General features: G+C 37.7%; 1 protein-coding gene across 1 annotated transcript; it reads left to right on the plus strand.

Annotated features, from left to right (window-relative positions):
• Nucleotides 1-9,887: 9,887 nt before the first annotated feature.
• Nucleotides 9,888-12,328, plus strand: LOC110644917 (subtilisin-like protease). Its single transcript, XM_021797892.2, has one exon. It carries the CDS (start codon nt 10,029-10,031, stop codon nt 12,294-12,296), a length of 2,268 nt encoding a protein of 755 aa, XP_021653584.2. The 5' UTR covers nt 9,888-10,028; the 3' UTR covers nt 12,297-12,328.
• Nucleotides 12,329-22,355: the final 10,027 nt, after the last annotated feature.

Below are 22,355 nucleotides of genomic sequence, written 5' to 3' on the forward strand. Positions count from 1 at the left end.
TTATTAATATTTGCTTAATATTTAATTATTATAACATTAGTTAATTTTCTATTTTATTAATTAAAATTTATCTATGATTAACGAAAGTGAGATAACTCGATAATTTAAAAAAAAAAATTTCTTGACATTTTTATATAAAGGCTATTATTTAAAGCACTCCTAATTAGGACACTTGGCTCATGTTTGTCATTGGACTGTGTCTTGGAGAAGAAAGCGAAAAAGAAATATTTCTTAATATTTTTTAATAGGGTGAAGAAATATTTTTTATATAGAATAGAATTTTTATTTTAATATTATTTTTAAATTAAGTGAAACTCCTAATTAGATTAGAATTGAAGGAAGTAACACTATAAATAGGATTGTCGCAAGGTATTTTGCAGTCGCCTGAACGAACCCTCACCGAAGTGGAAAAGAATGAGGAGTCGCCACTTTAATTTTGAGGGAAACTAAAGAAAACCATTTGTGAAGATAAATTGAGATAAAACCACTTCAAAACAGAGATTTTAAGTTCGGGGTCCGTAAACGGGTGGGGAAGGTGTTAGGCACCCCATCTCGTCCCTTAATAAGGGTAAGTAGATTTAACTTTACATTCTTTATAAATTAGTTAGGAGGGCTTGAATGTAAATGTTAATCCTTTTAACAAAAAGGAATATTTGATTTTTCACTAAATTCGGATTACCCAGATACATAAGTAAATGAGACAACCTTAGTGAGTTACTGTTATGTGTTAATTTTGTTTGAAGGGGCTATTTGGTTAAAATTCAATTTGAGAATCGGATAAGAACTCTCCTCCGATCTCTCTTAGATTAAGATTCGAATTTTGGATCGAATAAGAACTCTTCTCCGATCACTTTTAAAATTTTGGATTGAGAATTGGATAAGAACTCTCCTCCGATCTCTTTTAATTAAAATTTTGGGTTGAGAATCGGATAAGAACTCTCCTCCGATCTCTTTTAAATGTTTGTTAAAGTTTTTAAGTGAGAATCAGATAAGGACTCTCCTCCGATCTCTTTTAAATATTTATTAAAATTCTAGCTTGAGGATCGGATAAGAACTCTCCTCTGACCTCTTTTAAATATTTATTAAAATTCTAGCTTGAGGATCGGATAAGAACTCTCCTCCGACCTCTTTTAAATATTTATTAAAATTTTTAGTCTGAGAACCGGATAAGAACTCTCCTTCGACCTCTTTTAAATATTTATTAAAATTTTTAGTTTGAGAACCGGATAAGAACTCTCCTCCGATCTCCTTTTAAATATTTATTAACATTTTTAGTTTGAGAACCGGATAAGAACTCTCCTCCGATCTCTTGTATTTTAATGGGACTCGAATAAAGACTCTTCCGATCCCTTCTAAATTTGATCACAGCTATATATCATAAGAGCCTAAGTTTAAGAGTTTTAGTATTCAAAGATGCCAAGGGTTGTAATAAGGCTTCTTTTAACTCATTGGTACTTTGTGACTAAATAAGGGATGCCGAACTGAATTTTACCGACCTCCCATGTGGTCGCCTTACTAGTATCCTATCTGTTCCATTTTACTTATCTGAGATTTGGTTTTTATTCCGCCTTATGGCGTTATGCCGGATCGCCTTCTACGTCAGCCTAGTAATTCAATTTTGCCATTTCCCTGATGTGTTATTTAGACCCTCTCTTTTAAAGAGACCCTTAAAATACAGTTACCTATGTTTTATCCAACCACTTATGCGCTACTAGGGACTAGAAGACTTACATTTAGGAATAACAAAGATTAACGAAAAGAATAGACTGATCAATAAAGAAGTAAACTCGGGAATAACATTCTTTGGGTTTTTTTTTTAGCACAATATGAACGTGGAGAAAATTACATACATAAAAAGAACAATGGAAATGCGTAAAATAAAAACGAACACTTAATAAAAACGGCAATATGAGCACTTACCTGTAAGGGGGCCAAATCTATTGAAATAACTACGAGATGACAAATAGCAATAAGATTGCGAGTTGATAGCCAGGAGATTAAGGTCCGCCTTGGAACAAAGAGTGCTTCTCTAAATGCAATCGAGTCAGATTTGTACCCGAGTTTAAATGGACGATGGAAGAGAAAATGAATATAACAAGGAAATGAAAATGTGAACGTTACGGGATAATGAACGAGCCGAAAATGAAGAGTTTTGGTGTTCAAAATTTTTTAAGAAAACACTTCAGGAAACTGGTTCCAAAAGTTCTTCTTATGAAAGCATAGTAACGATCTGAATTAAATTTCAGAATTCTTCCGCTAAAGTAACAACCTTCTTTCTTTTTTGTTCCCCCCTTGAACAGTTTTTCATGCAGGTATTTATAGGGACCGGGTGCTCCCCGTGAAGGGTCAGGATTTATCTTGAGGGAGATGGAGGGTCAAGATTTCAAAGGACATGATCGGATGCTTGAGAATTAAAGAGAATTAAAATGAACGGCTGAGATCCTCTCCAGAATATTTGTCCTTTTCCTCTTCTAATCTGACGGTCCCAAACTTTGCTGACCTGGGCGATCCAAGGACTGGGAATGAAAGGCGCTGGCCTTGTCGTCTTCCTCTTTGATCCAAGGGCTCCTGGCTCGTCCTTACAAGTGGGATCAACGGTGGCGATTGAGATGTACAGGACTGTCATGACATACTCTGGCACCTGTCAGCATTGCGGGCGATTCTCAGGCGACAGTTATTGGGATTTGTCTTATTCTCTTTGCCTTCCGATCTCTCCTCTTTTCTGATCTTCTTAACACGCTCCTTTTTCGATCTTTCATACCGGTCTCCCATCTTCCGATCTCTATTATTCCAATCCTTCTGTTAATCAGGCCCGGTCTGGTCAAAGCATTAATTCCCCTCGATTCCCGAAGTGTCCGCTTCGTTTTCTGCTTAGCAATAAATGCCCGATTTTCCCTATATATACCCCTGACAGAAGAGACTTTCCTTATTCGATTTTCCTCTCTTCCTTCTTACTTTCCTGTTCTAGCTGCTCCGGCAGTAGTTCCGGCCATGATTGTGGCTGTTGATCCCTTTCCGATGGACCTCTTTATTCCCCGACTGAAAATTTACGATCCCGGTGATCGAATAATCGTGATAACCTTATCTGATGATGGTGAGAGAACTGGACCAATTAACCGATCTGGATCGCGGACCTCGATCGTGCCGATCTCGAGTCGTTCGACCGGTACAATCGGCGAACTGATTTCGGCAGAGAAAACTGCTAATGTTCGGCCGACCCTTGGCGGTTGCTCTTCCAAGTTTATTCGGCTTCTCACCACATTGGGTGTTCCGACAGCGGCTTTCCTCCACATTGGGTGTTCCGACAGCGGCTCGGTTCTGGTCGGTGACACCCTTTGGATCAGTCACAATGTTGGCTTTTGACATAGGCCCTTTAGATGGGATGTTCCACCGGTCTCTAAAGATCGCCCAAATGATGTATTTTATTTTCAATGTAATCCGATCTCTAGAAATCACCGAAATGATGTAGTCCAATTTTAGTGTAATCTGATCCCTAGAGATCACCGAAATGATGTAATCCGATCTTTTGGAAATAAAGATTTTATTTTGTCGATTATCATCTTATTATTATTATTGCATTAATTATTTTTCGATCTTTTATGTGATTACTCGATCTGATTCTTCATTTGAATGACACTTATCCGATCCGTAATTCAAAACACCTTGATCTGCCGCTCTATAATTAACCGATCTCTTCATGGAATCTTGGGAATATTCGTGAGAAGTGTCAGAATAGCTGGCGAGTCCCACTACCCGATGCACCACCTGGAACATCGTGAGCATTAAATGCTCGGACGAGTATAAATAGGGATGGGGGTTAGCCAGTTGCTCCCGTATGTCATTTTCGATCTCTCGCTCACAACTTCAAAATTCTCTCATTTTCTCAAGTTCTTCCGACGCCGATCAGACTCCGGTAAGGGCTTTAATCTTTCTTTTAGTTTAAATTCTTTATTTCCTTTGAAAATGAGCGGTGCCAAGGGTCAGAGAGCGGCAAGCCCCCCTTCCGTTCAGGTCTCGTGGTCATCCGATGAGATAGAGGTGGTCGGACCGAGCGTTCGGACTGAACCTGTTAGGGCCTCTGCCCCAGTTCAGGGGCAAGCGACATCTTCGAAGCGAACACGTTCTTCAGGGAGAGAAAACCTCCCCATGGATGAGCTACCGTCCATTCTTAAAGAAACCGACCTACAGTCGTTCAGCCAAGAATACAACATTCACCCTGACTTATTCGAACTCATTAAGTGTCACGGCAATCTTCGAGCCGATCACTTCTTTGAGGGGAATGACATGATCATGGTGTATGAAGAGCAATTAAAAGCCGGGCTGCGGTTCCCTTTAGACGACTTCTTCAAAGAAGTTCTGAAATTTCACCAAGTATGCATCGCCCAAGTTCACCATAACTCGTGGCGGATTCTTGTGGCCTTCCGTGGCCTGTGCCGAGTTAAGGGAATTAGTCCTACTGCCAAAGTGTTCGCCGACCTTCATAGGTTAACTCATCGAAAGGACGACGAGTATTGGTTTTTCCAGGCGAAACCCCACTGCGGGCTTTTTACCGATCTGCCGTCCTCCCTGAAGAATTGGAAGAACCGCTTCTTTATCCTGAGAAGCAAAATCCCGAACGGCTTTGAGGGTTTCCCACGCAGTTGGCTGCACCAGGGTCCATTAATTCCGAGGCACCTTGCCCTGAATAGGGAAGAGGGCGCAATGGTGATGGATTTGAAAGAGCAGGCGAGCAGAGAGAAGTTCTCTTGCTTGGATGCGGTGACTGCCGAGCTGCACCATTGGACTATGGAATTGATCACCGACAAAGATCGCGGGCTTCAGCTCTCTGACCTCGGCATCGGTATTTTCTATATCTCAGATCTCAGGACCTTAGCGATCTCACTAACCTTTTCTTTGTGCAGGTATGGCAAGCGGTGAAGCTTCCAAAGAGAGCCGGAAATGAAAGAGGGAGATCTCCCGGAAGGTACAGGAGATGAAGCGGGTCGAGGAGATGCAGACACCTCGTCATGAGCCCGGGGAAATACGAGAAGGCTCGTCTCAACCTTTGGGACCGTCGATCCCCGAGGTGGAAGTGGTCCGATCTCCTCTTCGGGAAGAGCCGCCTCCGCCTCCTGCAGTTATTCCGGGCGCGGAAGGGGATCCTTCCCAACAACAGGTGAGGCCCCTTTCTCATGGAGCTCAAGTGTTGGTGGCTTCCCTGGAGAAGAACCGGACTGTTCGGGAGAACCCGGGTTTCGCTAAGGTCCTGGCGTCCTCTATCTGCCTCCGAGAAGATTGGGATAGGCTGTCTCCGGATAGCTTTGATGATATCCTGACCAGATCTATGAGCTTGAACGTTGAGTGTTTGGTGAATCAGCACATGATCCGGGAGAAGGCGCATCGGCTGGGTAAAGAGGTCGAGAGGATAGGCATGAAGCAGCTTCCCTCCGATCCCAACTCTCATCCGCTCGGGATTACATATGTGAAATTGAGGGACGGATGAAGTACTATGAGGACAAGCTGGCCGAACAAGCTCATGTTCTGGCTGAACGGGATCATGCTCTTGGAGAGGTTCAGGCGCTCCGGGCCAACGAAGCTGCTCACATCGCTCAACTTACTGAGGAGCTTAAGGCAAAAGAAGAAGAGATGGTGACAGGAGTGGCCGGTGCTTATGTGAATGCCCACAGAGATCTCCTGGCTGAGCTCAAGAAGTGTTACCCTGAGGAGGACTTCTCTTGGATGGCCAACCTGGCTCCCAAGGATGAAGGTGAGGAGAGTGAGGAGGAGGCTGAGGGTGAGAGGGGAGACGGGCAAAATGTAGATCAGGCTGGGGGTGATCCTCCAGCTGAATAACTTGTACAAATTCTTGAAATGAAATGAAATGGAATGCCTCTTTTGTCCGATGAATGGTTGTGATCGGAAAATTTCTAAATTATTAAACACTTGATTGTCTGAGTATGTTGAAATAACTGAAAGTGATTATTAACCTCAGTGTGAGAGATCGGAAAACACAATGAGCATGAGATCGGTAGAGAACCAACGCTAAACGGGACTTGAGTAAAATTGGAAATTTGGCTTGAACATTTAAGATCGGAATTATCATTAAACCGAAACGGAACCTTTGATTATTCTTAAAGGGAGATCGGCAATAAAATCGGTAATAAAGACCTAGTGTTTGTCAACAGAGATCGGGAATACACTTGACTGGTCTGAAGATTCGACAGGGTTTGAGAGATCGGTGAGTGATTTAATAGACCGGTAAGGCTTAGACTGATGTGAGGACTTAGCATTGATTCAATTCCTTGTGAGGAGAGATCGGAAATGTGGTTATCTAGCAAGGAGGGATCGGAAATGTGGTTATCTAGCAAGGAGGGATCGGAAATGTGGTTAGCTGTCAAAGGGAGACTTAGTACTGGGGATCGGTTTCAAAGTTTATTGATTCTGGGGATCGGCCAAAATATGGTGTCGACAAGGATAATATTAGAAATGTTATTGCTCATAGAGTGAGGCTGTTGCCCATTACAGATCTATGTAGAACAGAAACGAAAACATAGATATGGAGAAATGCAGAAACAGATATGGGAAACGACATTCAAAAATTTAGGAAACGGAAATAAGGGAGAAACACACACACACACACACATATAATTAAAAATGGTTATCCTCTTCTTTCTAATTGAACTTAATTTATGATTGCTCATCCATAATATAAATTTACAAAACTATTCCTTAATTTATACACTTATGAATGGAAAAATATGTTTGTTTGAGAGGATTTGACCAGAAGACGGACAACATATAAAATAGTTCATGAAATAAGATGGAACATAATACAAAAAGGAAGGGAAAAAAAATTTAGGGATTTTAGTTCACCTTTTTTGCGCTGCCGTCAACGATCTAGCCACTTTCGTCAATCAGGTGAGTCGTGGTCGTCTCCTCCTCCTCCTTCCAACACCGTTGTCTGTGACTGTGCCAAAGCTGTTAGTCCTGCATTTTTAATCTTAGAAATGCATTTCCTGCCCCTACTCCTCCTCCTCCTCCTTCAACGCTGTTGTCTGCAACTGTGAAAAAGCTGTTGGTCCTACATTTTTAACCTTAGAAACGTGTTTCTTGCCATTGACATGCCTGTCCAACTTTCAAAAATTTTGGAAATGGCCCCGACAAATTTCCTTCATGTCTTGCTATTTCCGTGTCAGAAACATTTCTAAAACAGGAAAATGACGTTTTCGTGCTTTGTTGTTGCAGAGAAGGGTTTTGCCAATTGTTGAGAATTTGACTTTGCCTCATTGATGAGGGGCTCTTACCTATTGTAGTCTCATAGAGAGAAAGAGGCTTTTGCTTAAAGTGGAGAAATGGCAAAATCCAAGAGGAAGAGATTATAGTCGATTGTAATTGAAGACACCTAGGTTATATGTCTAGAAGAGATTGGGAGAACTAATTAATTTATTTACTATTAAGGATTCTCTTGAGTGTAATTAACTTAACGGGTAGCATAATTTTGAGCTTGTAATGATGATTTAATTTTATTAATAGTGAGAGATAATATACCCATAAATGTAGCCCTATATAGAAAAGTTGAACTACGTAAACATTAGTGGTGCGTATTTGTTTTATTTTTTTTTTGATAGTTTACACGTTTTTGTGATGCGCAACAAAATCAATACAAAAATAAATAATATATTGTTTTTTATTTGTGTATAAACCCATATAAATAATATATTAAGTTGGAGTATACATTAAAAATTCAATAATTTATCTGTTCTGATTTTATCTAATAGTTAAAGACATATCACTATAGGTGCTAAATTTGAATTCTCACTCTCTAATTTTTTTTATTAAAAAATTTGAGAATTCATATTGATGTTAGAATAGCAGTAGCTACCAACCAAAAAGAAACAACATTCACATAGTTATCAAAATGTCTCTAGTGCTCTTCTCTTTCTAAATGCACAGTTTTAGGAATTTCCATTTCATTAAAAACAATGATTCGTGATTTTGTGTAATAGAAATTTAAGGATGCATCACAATTTTATTAACAGATGAAAATATATATAAAAAAAAGAATTATAAAGAATGGAGATAATTCTCAAATAGTAAATTATTTTTAATGATTAATTTTTTGTAAAATAATTAAATGAAATTAAAGAGGAAAAAGCACTTAAACAAGATGAATTAAAACACTTAATGAGCAAATCATATAGCCTCAAACTGAAAGAGCTTAATTTGCGATAATCATGAGCTTAAGAGAGTGTTTGGTTTGACTTATAAGTTAAAAAATTTACTTAAAATAAATCAAAAATTATAATAAGAATACATTAATTATAACTTATCTGCTTAGTTTAAAATTACTTTTTATCTAAGTAAAAGACTATATTATTATAATAATTTTTAAAAATATCAATAGTATCTTTATTTTAACAATTATAACTCTTAATTACATATATTTTTTATAGTGTTAACAAATTAAATTATCTTTAACACTTTTTAGCCAAATATTTAAACTGTTCAAAAGTTATTTTTAAGTAATTTTATTTAATAATTAATTATATATTTTTAATTTAATTCATAAATTAAAAGTAAAAATAAGTAATCAAACCAAACTATGTGAAAAGAGAGCAACGTTGCTCTTAGAGATTTTGTAACAGATTTTTTTATTTCATTTATTGGGAAATTAAAGAGGGAACCTTTACTGCAAATTTTAAGAGAAAATTTAAAAAAATTATTTAATAATATTTTACAATTCTTATATTATGACATAAAAATGAGAAAATTAACATTTAAAGAAATATGTACACACTTATTAGAGAATGATGTGAAATTCCGAGGAAGGTCATCACTATGAGCAGTGGCGGATTAAGAATTTTTTTTTTTTTAAATTTAACATATAAAAAAATAAAAATATAATAAATAATTACTCAATTAAATCTAATACTTTAAAATTATAAAAAATTTATATTATTATTAATACTATCAAAATATATATTTTTATATTTTTATGTAAATAACTCAAAATTATTTATTATTTATCACACGTAAAATTATATTATTTTATTTTGATAAAATTCATTGTTAAAAAATTAAATTAAAATTTTAAAAATAATAAACTTTTAATCGCACAACATAATTTTATCTTAATTAATTTTAAATTTTATTGAAAAGATGATTAATAATCAAATTTATGAGAGGTCCACATGTACAAAATATAAGTATATACAGGGTAAAACAGTTTTGGCTATACATCCGCCACTTACTATGAGCTAACTTCGGCTTCATCACCATGGACTGACGTTCTTTAGAATTGCAGAATTGAAGTCAAATGCTGGCTTTTTTTCTAACCTCTATTTCCGCCACTTACTATGAGCTAACTTCGGCTTCATCACCATGGACTGACGTTCTTTAGAATTGCAGAATTGAAGTCAAATGCTGGCTTTTTTTCTAACCTCTTATTCACAGGTTATTTCACTCAACAATAACTTTATTGAAAATCTCGTTGGTAATAAGAATAAAACCAACTAAACTTATGAATAGCCAAAGCAATTGCTGTTGTCGAAAAACAGACACAAGTATAGGTCAAATCCCGGGAAAGAGAAAATAAAAATAGAAAAAAAAGGGGGAAAAAAGTTCGTTTGACCTGTGCAGAAAAAGCAAATTAATGGAAACTACAGCTTGGAATACTCTATCGCTCTGTTAAATTTGATTCTTGTGGAGAAAAGTTCAAAGAACAAGTTGTTTACAGCGAGTGATGAACCACTTGGCATTAGAGCCATGTCCAAATCAACATTTAAAGAAACATTAATCCTACATAAGTTTCATCGCAGCATTGTCTAGCATTTACAGCCGGCATTGCCTAGTCTTCATGCTAGCTAACCAATTACCAGATGCTCAAACAAGTGCAGACAAATAAAAAAAAATTCCAATCAACAGATTCCAACTCCTGTAAATGCCGGCCATGATATTATCATGTATCTTCGTGTTAAAAGATGCTATATATACGTTGATCAAGTGGTTGTAGCTCAAAAGCACTAGCACTTCCTTGTTTTTCTAATAATATGGAAAATAGAAGGTGCAAAGTATCGCCAACCATGTTGCTTGTGTTCTTCCTTATTCTCAATTCCTTGTTTAGTTCCTCTCAAGCCATCCTTAAGACAGTGGTTAGTTCATCAAGCAATGATGCAAATGTGAAAAAGCAAAGTGACTTGGAAACTTACATCGTACTCCTGAAGAAACCAGAAGCTGCAGTTTTCACAGAGTCTAAAGATTTAGATAGCTGGTATCAATCATTTTTACCAGTAAACACCTTCAGCTATGACCAACCACGTTTGATGCACTCCTATCACCATGTGGTTACAGGGTTTGCTGCGAAACTTACACCAGAGGAAGTGAAAGATATGGAGAAGAAGGACGGGTTCGTGTCAGCCCGCCCCAGGAGGATGGTTCCTCTGCACACAACCCACACACCTAGATTCTTGGGTCTGCAGCAAAATTTAGGGTTTTGGAACTACTCAAATTATGGCAAGGGAGTGATTATTGGACTTATTGACAGCGGAATAACACCTGATCACCCTTCATTTAGCGGTGAGGGAATGCCTCCTCCTCCAGCAAAATGGAAAGGGAAATGTGAGTTCAATGGAACACTGTGCAACAATAAACTTATAGGTGCAAGAAATTTTGCTACAGATAGTAATAACACATTGGACGAGTTCAGACACGGCACTCATACTGCTAGCACAGCAGCTGGAAGTCCTGTGCAAGGTGCCAGTTACTTTGCGCAGGTCAATGGCACTGCAATTGGAATGGCCCCATTAGCCCACTTGGCAATGTACAAAGTTTCCGGCAGAGCAAGCCAGGCTGGTGAAAGTGAGATATTGGCTGCAATGGATGCAGCAATTGAGGATGGTGTTGATGTGCTTTCACTTTCTCTTGGAATTGGTTCCCGTCCTTTCTATGATGATGTGATTGCATTAGGTGCATATGCGGCTATTCAAAAGGGGATCTTTGTGAGTTGCTCGGCAGGAAATTCTGGGCCTGATAATAGCTCTTTATCAAATGAAGCACCATGGATTCTAACAGTAGGAGCAAGCACTGTAGACAGAGCAATAAGAGCAACTGTATTACTGGGAAATAATGCAGAGCTAAATGGTGAATCCCTTTACCAGCCAAAGGATTTTCCTTCAACATTGCTGCCACTTGTTTATGCAGGTGCAAATGGTAATGAATCGTCTGCACTCTGTGAGCCAGGATCATTGACAAACATTGATGTCAAAGGCAAGGTAGTTTTGTGTGAGAGAGGAGAATTTGGCACAATTTCCAAAGGCCTAGAAGTGAAAGCAAATGGTGGCGCTGCCATGATTGTAATGAATGATGAGTTAGATGGCTTTGTTACAACAGCCAGTCTTCATGTGCTTCCAGCATCACATGTGAGTTATGTTGCAGGATCAGCAATAAAAGCCTATATAAACTCCTCATCTTCACCGACGGCTACAATCTTGTTTAAAGGAACTGTTGTTGGCTTGCCAGAAGCTCCTCAAGTTGCTGAATTTTCCTCGAGAGGTCCTAGTGTAGCAAGTCCTGGAGTCTTGAAACCTGACATTATAGGCCCAGGTGTGAGAGTTTTAGCTGCCTGGCCAGTTTCAGTTGACAATACCACCAATAGGTTTGCTATGATCTCAGGCACTTCAATGTCTTGCCCTCATCTCAGTGGCATTGCCGCTCTGCTTAGAAGTGCCCACCCTGACTGGTCACCTGCTGCCATAAAATCTGCCATCATGACCACTGCTAATTTGAATAACCTCGGAGACAAGCCTATCTCTGATCAGCAGTTTGTTCAAGCCACCGTCTTTGATATGGGTGCAGGCCATGTGAACCCTGCAGGGGCTAACAATCCAGGGCTTATTTATGATATCCAACCTGACGATTACATTCCTTACTTATGTGGTCTGGGTTATTCAGACAAAGAGGTGGGACTTATAGTGCAGGGCACAGTGACATGCTCAAATGATTCAAGCATACCTGAAGCTCAGCTGAATTACCCTTCATTTTCCATCAAATTGGGTTCCACTCCACAAACGTACACAAGAACAGTAACAAATGTGGGTCAACCTAACTCTGTCTACTCTCTTGAGATCTTTGCGCCAAAGGGTGTAGATGTTAAGGTAGCACCAGACAATATTAGTTTCAGTGGAGTGAACCAGAAAGCTACATACTCGGTAAAATTTAGCAAAAATGGAAATGCCAGTGGATCTTTTGCTCAAGGATATCTGAATTGGGTGGCTGATGGGTATACTGTTAGAAGCCCAATTGCTGTCATATTTGAATAAACAGGCATAGATTTAATTTTGATATAATAATTGTAACATAGTTGCAATGTCGAAGATTATGTTTCGTGGAGTAACAGGATTGATTTTGATTTTATGCATTATAATGTCTGTCGTTTGGGATTAAGGCTTACTTGTTGTATTATCTGTTGTATTAATTATTTCAATAATACGATTTAAAACACACAATTATTACTTGATGTCCAATTCTTTTTATTATCCTGGCTCTGGTACTCCATTCATGTAGAACCTTCTCCGAAACCTGTTGTAATTCGAGTATAAATCTGCTGAGACTTTTGATGCTTTCCACTTTTATTACTGTCCAATTTGATGAACCACAGGAAATTTGCCATTGACAGTAATAACACATTGGACAAAAACCAGCATGGAACTCGCATAAATGGCACAGTAGGTGGAAGTCCTTTGCAAGGTGCCAGCTACTTTGGACAGATCAATGGTACTGCGATTGGCATGGCTCCATTAGCCCACCTGGCAACGTACAAAGTTTCTGGCAGATCTTGTAAGGCCGATGTGGCTGCAATTGAGGATGGTGTTGATGTGCTTTCTCTTTCTATTGGAATTTTTTCCCTTCCTTTCTATGATGATGTGATTGCACTAGGTTCATATGAAGGCTATCCAAAAGGGGATCTTCATGAGTTGCTCAGCAGGACATGCTGGACCTGATAATAGCTCTTCATCAAATGAGGCACCATGGATTTTAACTAGAGGGGCAATTATTGTAAACAGAACAATAACAACAACAGTGTTACTTGGAAATAACACAGTTAAATGGTGAATCCCTTTACCTATCTGAAGATTTCCCTTCAACACTGCTGCTCCTTGTTTATACAGGCCCAAAAGCTATTCCATGATCTGCGTTCTGTGAGACAAGATCCATGGCAATTGTTGATGCAAGATAGTGTTGTGTGAGCAGAGCGGAATCAGTAAAATTGTGTCAATGGGTCAGAAAAAAATTATTTTATTTACTGCATGCGATAAAAAAAAAAAAAATATATATATATATATATATATATATATATATATATATGCATACAAGTTTTTAATGTATATTTATAATTGAGTTAAAAAAAATAATTTCTTAAAATAATAAATTTTTGTTATAATCTTAAATTTGTGATGGGTGGATTTTAATCAAGAAATTGGACTTAATTAACTTAGATCTAGAAATAGACTAAGGATTAAGAGGATTTATTGATTAATTAAAGAACTTAATGGGTCTTAATTAACTCTAACTCCACGAAAGTAGGATTAGATTGATTAAGGCACTCTTTGTCCCACTCGAAAGGGTATTCAAAGGATTTAAGAATTAATATCCTTAAAACCCGTAAGTTCCGCAAGATTGGATAATCAATTTAAAATCCCAAAATAGCTCGAATATGAAATCCCGAACTCCAGAATCGCCTTTTTATCATTGTTAATTTCTAATTGAATTTAATTACTTGCCAATTTAAATCTTGCCATATTTGAATTTGCTTATTTTAATTTGATGCAAATTTAGTTTAATCATTACATTGTTGAATAGACTATTAATCTCACACACATAAAATTCACACTCCAATACCCATCAATTTATTGCTTTAATTTCAAAAATAGTTCAATTTAGTCAACTTTTTATATCAAAAATTCAATCATTAACACAACTCCTCGTGGGAACGATATCTTTTCTATATTACTTGTACGACCCGTGCACTTGCGGTTGGGCCACATCAAGTTTTTGGCGCCGTTGCCGGGGAGTTGTTTGTTTAAGATTGAATTCTTAATTATTTTAGTTGTTTATATTTTTATCTTTGTTATCTTTTCATTTTGTGTTTGTTTGTTCTTTTTTTCAGGTACTCTTAATCTTTTATGAGAAGAGCTAGAAGCACAAGTGACACATCTTTATTATTTGATCCTGAAATTGAGAAATTTTGTAAAGCCAACAAGAAAGAAACCAGAAGAAGAAAAGAACATTGAGAGAAACTGAATTAGAAGCAAACATGGCTGATGAAAGAATGAGAATTGGTGGTAATGCTGGAAATGATCGAAACAATGAAAATGTAGCCCAAGGAGAAGAAGTTGTAAATGCTAATGTGCCTAGGGGAAGTATGATGGATCATGCTTTTCCTCGTTTTGATGACTTGAGAGAGAGTATAGCAAGACCAAGAATTGATGCAAATAGTTACAAGACGGATTTTGGGGTTCTTCAAATGATTCAAAATTCCCAATTTGGGGGACATCCTTCCGAAAATCCACACACACATCTAAAGAAGTTTGCTATGATCTGTGACATTCAAAAACAACCTGTAACATCCTCCCGGTAGCAATTCCGCACGCTTCATCGTTAGGTGATCGGTCGGTCCCGGACTAGAACGTCCTAAAAATATTCAAATCAAAGTGAGGGACCATAATTAACTCAAATATTAATGAGAAAAATTTAGTAAAAATTTTAGAAATAAAATACAACCAAGCAAACCGAGCCGGTGCCCAAGCGATGGGTAACCGGAGGGAAGTTGCGGTTCTCGCAACGAGGAGCCCTAGACCCGGGGGAAAAATTATAAAATAATTTTTGGGACTCCAGAGAAGGGTCATTGAGGTTCCTATGGCATTAGAATGCCAAGAAAATACCTAGAAAAATTTTTCAATCGGTACAGACAATTTTGACCCGTTAAGCCAAACGGAGGGCATTTTGGTCATTTCGCCTTCAGAGGTGATTTTTGGCCGACTTGTCCAGTTAAGTAAATAATTATTATGACTCAAAATATGAATAAACATTACTAGAAATTAAATTAAAAATGAGTAATGGAGGAAAGAAAAGAAAATGAAGAAAAAGGCTTAATAATGACATAAGGTGATGTCATTAAAAAGCCACCACCAATCACCATTAAGCTACCATTTGACTAAACCATTAAAAGACATAAAATGAAGACCAAATGGACCAAAAACCAGCAGCCAAAAACGTAGAGAGAGGAAGGAGAGGGTTTCCACCATAGCCACCTCCATGAAAGCTCTTTCAAGCTTTAAATTCCATGCTTCCTCACCCTAAAACCCATAAGTCCCTTCATCAAAAATTAATCCCACACCTTAAACAAGCTCTTGGCAGCCAAGAAGAAGAAGGAAAGTGAAGTTCTCTCAAGCTTGGATTGGCATACAACAAGGTTAGTGCACTATATATCAAAAACTCTTTCATTTCATGCATAGGAACTTGAATTTAGCAAGAATTTGTAAATTAAGTGGATGAAATTTATGTATATGTACTCCATAAATTTCGGCTGCCCTAGGGAGACATAGGATTGAGTGTTTTTGAATGGACTTGGAATGAATTAGAAATCATGAATAAAGTATATAAACATAAGGAAATAAGTTAGTTAGTCAACTAGGGTAACTTGTACAAAATCTTGAATTTGAGCTAGGGTTTTGGGAGTAAAGTGTGGACTTGGATTATGAATTGATTAGAGAACATTTTAATGGTCAATTAGTGACCATTTTAGGTAGATTGACCAACAAATGGACTGAAAAATGAGATTGCAAAGTGAGGTTGCAAACTGCCCTAGGACAGCAGCATAGGGACTGAAAATTCAGTCCCTTTGCACTGCCATAACTTGGGCTGTGTTAGTCCAATTGATGTTTGGCCAATTGGACATGAAACTAGGCTTATAATGGCACATTTTTACTGAAGAAACCATGCCCAAAAGACCAAATCAAGAGGACCAAAACTTGGCCCCAATCCGGAACCCTGAAACTGCCTCTGCAGAATTGACCAAATGAACAGTAACTGTTCATTTGGCCATAACTCACTGTAGCTTTGGTCAATTGGCCTGAAATTTTTACAGCAACAAGTTAAGACATAGACAAACAACTTTCATGAAGGATCCTACCCCAAATTATGGCCAGAACCCATTCAACCAAGTGACTCAAGTTACTGTTCATGCACTGTAGATATGGTAAATTTCTGCAGAATGCATATCCAGACAGCTTGGGTTTTTGAGCCATATCTGGAGCTACAAAACTCCAAATGGAGTGATTCAAAAAAGGAAATTCAACTAGACAAAATAAGGAACAACTTTCATGTTTTACATTTCTTCAAATTCCAACAGTAACAGTGTCCAATGGAACAGTGAAGTTGACTCACCAAAACTGAAAAATCTGCTCCTTTGGTTTAATGCTTGGAAATGGTATTAACACTTAATGCCAACAAGTTTTAAACACCAAATGTGGTATGTTGGGAGTGCCAAAGTCAATGTACACATTTTTATTCTAAAAGTCAACATTTTTGTTGACCAATGAGGTGAATAGTGACACCAAAACCAAAAATTGGCAATTTTGCCAAAATGACCTAAGCTTTGAGAAAGTGACCAAAACTAACAAGTTTTGAATACAAAATGTGGTATGTTGGAAGTATTAAAACCAATGTACCTATTGTTTATGCAAAAGTCAACATTTTAGTTGACTAATGAAATGAATAGTGACATGAAAACTTGAAATTCAAAAATTGTGAAACTAAAAAATGCAAAATGCCCTAGTAGGCCTAATGTGATTGGTTTGGATAGTTTGGCATGCCAATAGGGTATTGTTTTAGCAGTACTGCGTATTCATGGCTTTTATGCCCGTATTCATGGCTTTTATGCCCGTATTCATGGCTTTTATGCCAATTATGTGATATCATGGCTTTTTAGCCATACTGACTACATACATGGTTGACGTTCTGCGTCCCATGGTATGACGGCCCAAGGCACCGCGGTGTCCAGTGCCAACGACCCGTTATCCAGTCCAGTCGTTCAGTATAGGTTACTTGGGCATGAAAAAGTATAACTGTAAATTGAACTGATTGTTAAAGAAAATACGAAAATTAAATATCAGGAATGATTACGATAGAATACAAAGAAACTCAGATCATGAAGAAAATAATTAACAAAATACATGAAGAAGTTAATATCATAAAACGTAATTAGCCCTCGACTAAACACTAAGTTGGTAATTATTCAGTTCTTATGAACACAATGGCTAAGAAATTATGATTTTTATATTGCATATTATTTCTTTCTATTTTATTATTTGCACCACTAAGCTTTATGCTTAGCGCGTCGCTTTTGCAACGCGTAGGTGCTGAAGATTGGACAGAGCGCCAGTAGACCACAGATTCGGTAAGGCGCTTCACGCTTCGCATAGTGTCTGTGTCACCTCACCGCCAGATGCATTGGTAGGACGCTAGATGTCATTTTGGTATTTTGTAATTGATTTTATTTTCTCATATGTATTTGAAACTTATGTAATGTATTTTGATATTCATGTAAATAATGAAAAGTGTGGTTGTAAATGGAAAAGTGAATGTTTATCTATGATTTATGCATGGTATCATATGAGATGGATGAATGAGAACTGAGATTGAACATTGTTGAGAATTTGATAAATGGAGTTGAGATGATGTAAAATGAATATAGGAACTGTTTTTCACAGCTTCCGAAGAACTGAATACTACATTTTTAGCCGGCACTCTGCCGGATTTTCTATAAAATTTTCGGAACCTCAAAGAAATAATAATTTCGATAAATGGCTTAAAATGAATTATATTTCACAAGTTATATTCAAAACTATGATAAAAATGAATTAAGATAAAATAGAGTGCTCCGGCACACTGAGTGGCATAACTTGCTCGCCACACCGTAGTCGGGTAAGGTGTCACATTTAGTGGTATCGAGCACGGTTTAGGCGTTCGGGCCTAGATTGAGTCCATACCATGCATTGCATTTGTAAGAGTCGAGGTGACACTAATGCAGATCTGTTTTCTTGATTATTTTAGGTTAAGGTATGGATTCAGAATCGCAGAGAGCAGTAGAAGAAGAAGTAGTAAGCCGTATTCCGACTGGTAGTAATATTGAAAATCGGGGAGATCCTGCTCCACCAGTGCAAGAGGTGCCTGTACAACCCCAACAGGCCTTGTTTGAGCAGATGACTGGATTCTTTCGACAGATGACTGGGGTTGTTCCACCATTGTCTCAGCAGAAATCACCTCTAGGAAAAATTAGGAAGTATGGAGTCAGAGATTTCAATGGTCGAAAGGAAGACGATTCTGCAAATGCTAAGTATTGGTTAGAAAGGATCAAAGAGTCTGCAGCAGCTCCATTGCACACCGTAACGAGTTTGGAGTGTGCAGTTTCGTTGTTACAAGAAGCTGCATATCGATGGTGGGATGTCGTAACCAAGGTAGTGCCACCAACAGACATAACTTGGAAATTCTTTCTGATAGAGTTCAGAAAGAAATATATTAGCTGTGTTCACGAAGAGGAACAGAAGAGGAGTGGTGATCAGCAAAAGAGGAAATTTGGACAATCTAGTAATAAGAGGCCGAGAGAACAGTCAAGTCAGACATCTGATCAAAGTAGGAGATCTAGACCTAGGCCTATACAAATAAGAGATCAACCAGAAATACTAGTAGTGAGTGCGCCAGGATTAGCAAGAAAATGTGTCAATTGTAACTAGTGGCTTAATGGTGAATGTAGGGGATTGACTGGAGCCTGTTATAGATGTGGGGCCATAGACCATCGTCTGAAAGATTGTCCTAAGAGGAATTTACCACGGACCCAAACAGAGGCCGTGGAAGGACCAAGTACAACAGTAACACCACTTCCAAATGTCACCAAGCCAGAGAGGAGCAAGAAGCCCCAAATGTGAATTTAAGGTAAAGTATCATTCCCTTCTGATATGCCTAAGTGTATAATGATAGATTCAAAAAAAAAAAAACTAAATAGTACCATATATATAAAAGAAGTAGACAGAGGGAGCAATAGAAAGGTAAAAGAATTGTTTTAGATACCTACACCCAGTAAATTTCGAGGACGAAATTTTTATAAGAGGGGAAGAGTTGTAACATCCTCCCGGTAGCAATTCCGCACAGTCTACTGTTCCGGTGACCGGTGTCGGTCCGGACAGCTAGAACGTCCGGAAAAATATTCAAATCAAAGTGAGGGACCATAATTAACTCAAATATTAATGAGAAAAATTTAGTAAAAATTTTAGAAATAAAATACAACCAAGCAAAACGAGCCGGTGCCCAAGCAATGGGTAACCGGAGGGAAGTTGCGGTTCTCACAACGAGGAGCCCTAGACCCGGGGAAAAAATTATAAAATAATTTTTGGGACTCCAGAGAAGGGTCATTGAGGTTCCTATGGCATTAGAATACCAAGAAAATACCTAGAAAAATTTTTCAATCGGTACAGACAATTTTGACCCTTTAAGCCAAACGGAGGGCATTTTGGTCATTTCGCCTTCAGAGGTGATTTTTGGCCGACTTGTCCAGTTAAGTAAATAATTATTATGACTCAAAATATGAATAAACATTACTAGAAATTAAATTAAAAATGAGTAGTGGAGGAAAGAAAAGAAAATGAAGAAAAAGGCTTAATAATGACATAAGGTGATGTCATTAAAAAGCCACCACCAATCACCATTAAGCTACCATTTGACTAAACCATTAAAAGACATAAAATGAAGACCAAATGGACCAAAAACCAGCAGCCAAAAACGTAGAGAGAGGAAGGAGAGGGTTTCCACCATAGCCACCTCCATGAAAGCTCTTTCAAGCTTTAAATTCCATGCTTCCTCACCCTAAAACCCATAAGTCCCTTCATCAAAAATTAATCCCACACCTTAAACAAGCTCTTGGCAGCCAAGAAGAAGAAGGAAAGTGAAGTTCTCTCAAGCTTGGATTGGCATACAACAAGGTTAGTGCACTATATATCAAAAACTCTTTCATTTCATGCATAGGAACTTGAATTTAGCAAGAATTTGTAAATTAAGTGGATGAAATTTATGTATATGTACTCCATAAATTTCCTGCCCTAGGGAGAAATAGGATTGAGTGTTTTGAATGGACTTGGAATGAATTAGAAATCATGAATAAAGTATATAAACATAAGGAAATAAGTTAGTTAGTCAACTAGGGTAACTTGTACAAAATCTTGAATTTGAGCTAGGGTTTTGGGAGTAAAGTGTGGACTTGGATTATGAATTGATTAGAGAACATTTTAATGGTCAATTAGTGACCATTTTAGGTAGATTGACCAACAAATGGACTGAAAAATGAGATTGCAAAGTGAGGTTGCAAACTGCCCTAGGACAGCAGCATAGGGACTGAAAATTCAGTCCCTTTGCACTGCCATAACTTGGGCTGTGTTAGTCCAATTGATGTTTGGCCAATTGGACATGAAACTAGGCTTATAATGGCACATTTTTACTGAAGAAATCATGCCCAAAAGACCAAAGCAAGAGGACCAAAACTTGGCCCCAATCCGGAACCCTGAAACTGCCTCTGCAGAATTGACCAAATGAACAGTAACTGTTCATTTGACCATAACTCACTGTAGGTATGGTCAATTGGCCTGAAATTTTTACAGCAACAAGTTAAGACATAGACAAACAACTTTCATGAAGGAACCTACCCCAAATTATGGCCAGAACCCATTCAACCAAGTGACTCAAGTTACTGTTCATGCACTGTAGATATGGTAAATTTCTGCAGAATGCATATCCAGACAGCTTGGGTTTTTGAGCCATATCTGGAGCTACAAAACTTCAAATGGAGTGATTCAAAAAAGGAAATTCAACTAGACAAAATAAGGAACAACTTTCATGTTTTACATTTCTTCAAATTCCAACAGTAACAGTGTCCAATGGAACAGTGAAGTTGACTCACCAAAACTGAAAAATCTGCTCCTTTGGTTTAATGCTTGGAAATGGTATTAACACTTAATGCCAACAAGTTTTAAACACCAAATGTGGTATGTTGGGAGTGCCAAAGTCAATGTACACATTTTTATTCTAAAAGTCAACATTTTTGTTGACCAATGAGGTGAATAGTGACACCAAAACCAAAAATTGGCAATTTTGCCAAAATGACCTAAGCTTTGAGAAAGTGACCAAAACTAACAAGTTTTGAATACAAAATGTGGTATGTTGGGAGTATTAAAACCAATGTACCTATTGTTTATGCAAAAGTCAACATTTTAGTTGACTAATGAAATGAATAGTGACATGAAAACTTGAAATTCAAAAATTGTGAAACTAAAAAATGCAAAATGCCCTAGTTGTCCTAATGTGATTGGTTTGGATAGTTTGGCATGCCAATAGGGTATTGTTTTAGCAGTACTGCGTATTCATGGCTTTTATGCCCGTATTCATGGCTTTTATGTCCGTATTCATGGCTTTTATGCCAATTATGTGATATCATGGCTTTTTAGCCATACTGACTGCATACATGGTTGACGTTCTGCGTCCCATGGTATGACGGCCCGAGGCACCGCGGTGTCCAGTGCCAACGACCCGTTATCCAGTCCAGTCGTCCAGTATAGGTTACTTGGGCATGGAAAAGTATAACTGTAAATTGAACTGATTGTTAAAGAAAATACGAAAATTAAATATCAGGAATGATTACGATAGAATACAAAGAAACTCAGATCATGAAGAAAATAATTAACAAAATACATGAAGAAGTTAATATCATAAAACGTAATTAGCCCTCGACTAAACACTAAGTTGGTAATTATTCAGTTCTTATGAACACAATGGCTAAGAAATTATGATTTTTATATTGCATATTATTTCTTTCTATTTTATTATTTGCACCACTAAGCTTTATGCTTAGCGCGTCGCTTTTGCAACGCGTAGGTACTGAAGATTTGGACAGAGCGCCAGAGACCACAGATTCGTAAGGCGCTTCACGCTCGCATAGTGTCTGTCACCTCACCGCCAGCAGCATTGGTAGGACGCTAGATGTCATTTTGGTATTTTGTAATTGATTTTATTTTCTCATATGTATTTGAAACTTATGTAATGTATTTTGATATTCATGTAAATAATGAAAAGTGTGGTTGTAAATGGAAAAGTGAATGTTTATCTATGATTTATGCATGGTATCATATGAGATGGATGAATGAGAACTGAGATTGAACATTGTTGAGAATTTGATAAATGGAGTTGAGATGATGGAAAATGAATATAGGAAGTGTTTTTCACAGGTTCCGAAGAACTGTTTTCTCCATTTTTAGCCGGCACTCTGCCGGATTTTC

Source organism: Hevea brasiliensis, chromosome 9 (assembly GCF_030052815.1).
Source record: "Hevea brasiliensis isolate MT/VB/25A 57/8 chromosome 9, ASM3005281v1, whole genome shotgun sequence".
NCBI classification, from domain to species: Eukaryota; Viridiplantae; Streptophyta; class Magnoliopsida; order Malpighiales; family Euphorbiaceae; genus Hevea; species Hevea brasiliensis.

What these genes read in the sequence shown, in the direction of transcription:
- LOC110644917 (XM_021797892.2), top strand. Translation starts at nt 10,029, where the DNA reads ATGGAAAATAGAAGGTGCAAAGTATCGCCAACCATGTTGCTTGTGTTC.